The sequence below is a fragment of the Priapulus caudatus genome, unplaced genomic scaffold (genome assembly GCF_000485595.1).
Source record: "Priapulus caudatus unplaced genomic scaffold, Priapulus_caudatus-5.0.1 Scaffold699, whole genome shotgun sequence".
NCBI classification, from domain to species: domain Eukaryota; kingdom Metazoa; phylum Priapulida; class Priapulimorpha; order Priapulimorphida; family Priapulidae; genus Priapulus; species Priapulus caudatus.
The window spans coordinates 54,316-57,212 of NW_014577760.1; the positions used below are offsets into that span (position 1 = coordinate 54,316).

The window sequence follows — 2,897 nt, forward strand, 5'->3', positions numbered from 1 at the left end:
TTCTGGGTTAGCATTCCGGTTCCGGATCAGCATTCCGCTTCCGGGTTAGCATTCCGGTTTCGGTCAGCCTTCCTGTTTTCCGCAAACGAGTTACACGGTGTGACGCACAAATTAACTAGATAAAAATCATGGCAAAACGGCAGAAAAACGCCTTCAGCTTTTCTCTCTCCGTTCGAGAAAACGAACCACAGAGGCCTCCGACCTTGGTAATGACTGAAGGTCGGACACCAGGTCAACGAGGAGACGTACCTCTACTTCAATTTCCGACCGTCTTCTTGCTCATAATCATGCTAATAAAGAATTTCTTAAGCAAGCTTACTACTAATTTACAAAATTATACACAACATAAAACCTAGCGATGGGTAGGAAAATAGGCAACGTAGATCGGCAAGTCTTGTCACGGTGCAGACGCTGGAAGTAAATACACATGTGGCGCCACCATGTGGCCAAGAGGTGAAACACGTCAGTTTCTAGATTAGCAATAGTAATAGTCTCTGCTCTCTTTCATACACACAAACACATACATGTACATACATACATATTAGGCCAAGGTCTACAATGTCTCAACATCTATTCAAGTATGACCTAAGAGGATAATGCATCGTCATGTCTGCCTCTGCGCACATATCATAGGAGATATACTAGATATACTTACAACTGCAATACATAGATCTTTTTTAAGTTTTCAGTGTTCATAGTATAATACGACGAATACCATCAGTACACGAGTAAACACCAAAAAGCGAGCATGCATGTTTCCGTGACGACCGAATCAGTAGTGCGCCCACGATTTCCAGCTCACGTCTACGCAGAGGGAATTTTTTCGATTCAAAAATATATCGGCTAGAAAATGTTCGCCCTTCCAAAATCACCCTAGAAAACGTGATGGCTTAGCTCTGTGTGTGATTCCGATCCATTCATCGCTCGCAAAACGTTAACTGTGTGCGGGCGGCGCTAGTGCTCAAGCAACAACATGGCGGATCACGTCATACAATAGTGAGAATCTTCCAATGAAAACCTACACAACGCAGCATCGGTAGAACCTACCAGACGTGCTTTCTAACAGTAGTTAGACAACCCGCTATTGGAATCAAACGCAGTTAACTCGCCTCTCGTACTTCAGACGTACGCCGCACGCACAAACCGAATTCGCGTCGACGGCGACTGCGGGAGTTTAGAAATTTCCCGGTCGACCCACCGCGAAACACGCGCCGACACGGACGCGCGGGAAATTCCCAGTTTCCACTCAAGTTAGCGTGCGGTCAATCTATAGACATCACGTTTAATGGTGAACGGACTTGTGTCCGGTGGGTGTCTTTCCGGCGGTAAATGGTGACGTGCACACAGAGTTATGGGATCCCCGCACAAGGGAGAAAGAAGCAAGCACAATCGAAAACTATACAAGTTTTGCACCCTAATAAATATTTATAGACGAGGCTTGCCTAAGATGAAATTTACTAAGCAATCTGTCGCATGGTGGTGCGCACACTATAGAATATGATAGCTCTTTTAGTCTCATACATGTTGTGTGTATACCACACTAGTGGTGGTGTGGCCCACACTACCACGCATGGTGTGGCACATACCGCACGCATGTTGTGTGTATACCACACATGGTGTGCACATACCACACATAGTGTGCACATACCACGCATGGTGTGCACATACCACGCATGGTGTGCATACCACACATGGTGTGTGTATACCACACATGGTGTGTGTATACCACGCATGATGTGTGTATACCACACATGGTGTGTGTATACCACACATGGTGTGTGTATACCACACATGATGTGGCAACCCTACGCATGGCATGACTGTGTTTAGAACCACACATGGTGTGTGGTAATACACCACATCGGTGTGTATTACAACATGGCGCTGCACGATACCCCACACTGGTGTGTGTATACCAGCACATGGGTGGCGCAATACCACACATGGTGTACATACTCACACGATAATGTGTGTAGTCACCACACAGCTCATGTTACACATACCACACAATGATGGCACAACCACACACTTAGTGTGTTACTCGCACAAACTATTGATGTGCACATACCAACGGCATGTGTGGCACATACCACACATGATGACAAGCATACCCCACATGGTGTGTGCACAAACCACACGTACGTACAACGCACGGTGTGTGTGTGTGTGCACCACGAGTAGATTTTCAACCTCGCACAGGGCACATCGCCCACGAGTTTTTACTCTGCGGGTAAGCGACCAAGCTGCGGAATCGTCGGAGAAACAGCCCGCGACACACGGAGGAGAAGGACAGAGAGTTTTGCGGCGCAGGCGCACGCGCGATCTCGGCACCTCACGATGACGGAAAGTCTACACTGCTCGGGGAAAGCGGGGAATATGTTACGCGCCAAAGATTGTTGCTCGAACGCTCGACTAAAACGAACGAGCGCCGAAGTGCGACTTGCTTGTCCGTCCGCTGTTGCCTATTCCACCCAGCAGGTGGCACTAACGGCACTCCCATACCTTGACGCTCTGATCGACGCTGCCTGTTATCACATACGGCGAGTTCCTGTGGAAATCTGAAGAGAAAGCAATGGCTACTATCAGATCGCTGCAGCAGCATCCACATACACAGACACTTTTCGTATTTATATGACATTCAAAAGATCACGAGAGAGATAGAGATAGTGAGATATAGAGATAGATATAGATATAGATATAGATAGATATAGATATAGATAGAAAGAGAGAATATGAACGTGTTTCTGTATCTGGCAGATGACAAGCGCCACGCCACGCGATCGGACACTGACATCAACATCAACCTGCCAGAAATAATCGATCTACGATGCGCATAGCACCCAACGCGCCACGGTAACGTGCGGGAGGGTGCGCTCAGCATCGAGTATCCCACCCCC

General features: G+C 47.5%; 1 protein-coding gene across 1 annotated transcript in view; it reads right to left on the reverse strand.

The window, feature by feature from the left end:
* Window positions 1-2,127: 2,127 nt before the first annotated feature.
* Window positions 2,128-2,897, reverse strand: part of LOC106812912 (lissencephaly-1 homolog) — a 49,049-nt gene continuing 48,279 nt past the window's right edge. The window contains 1 exon segment of the mRNA XM_014816922.1: window positions 2,128-2,558. Coding sequence (XP_014672408.1) covers window positions 2,485-2,558 — 74 coding nt within the window. The 3' untranslated portion in view covers window positions 2,128-2,484.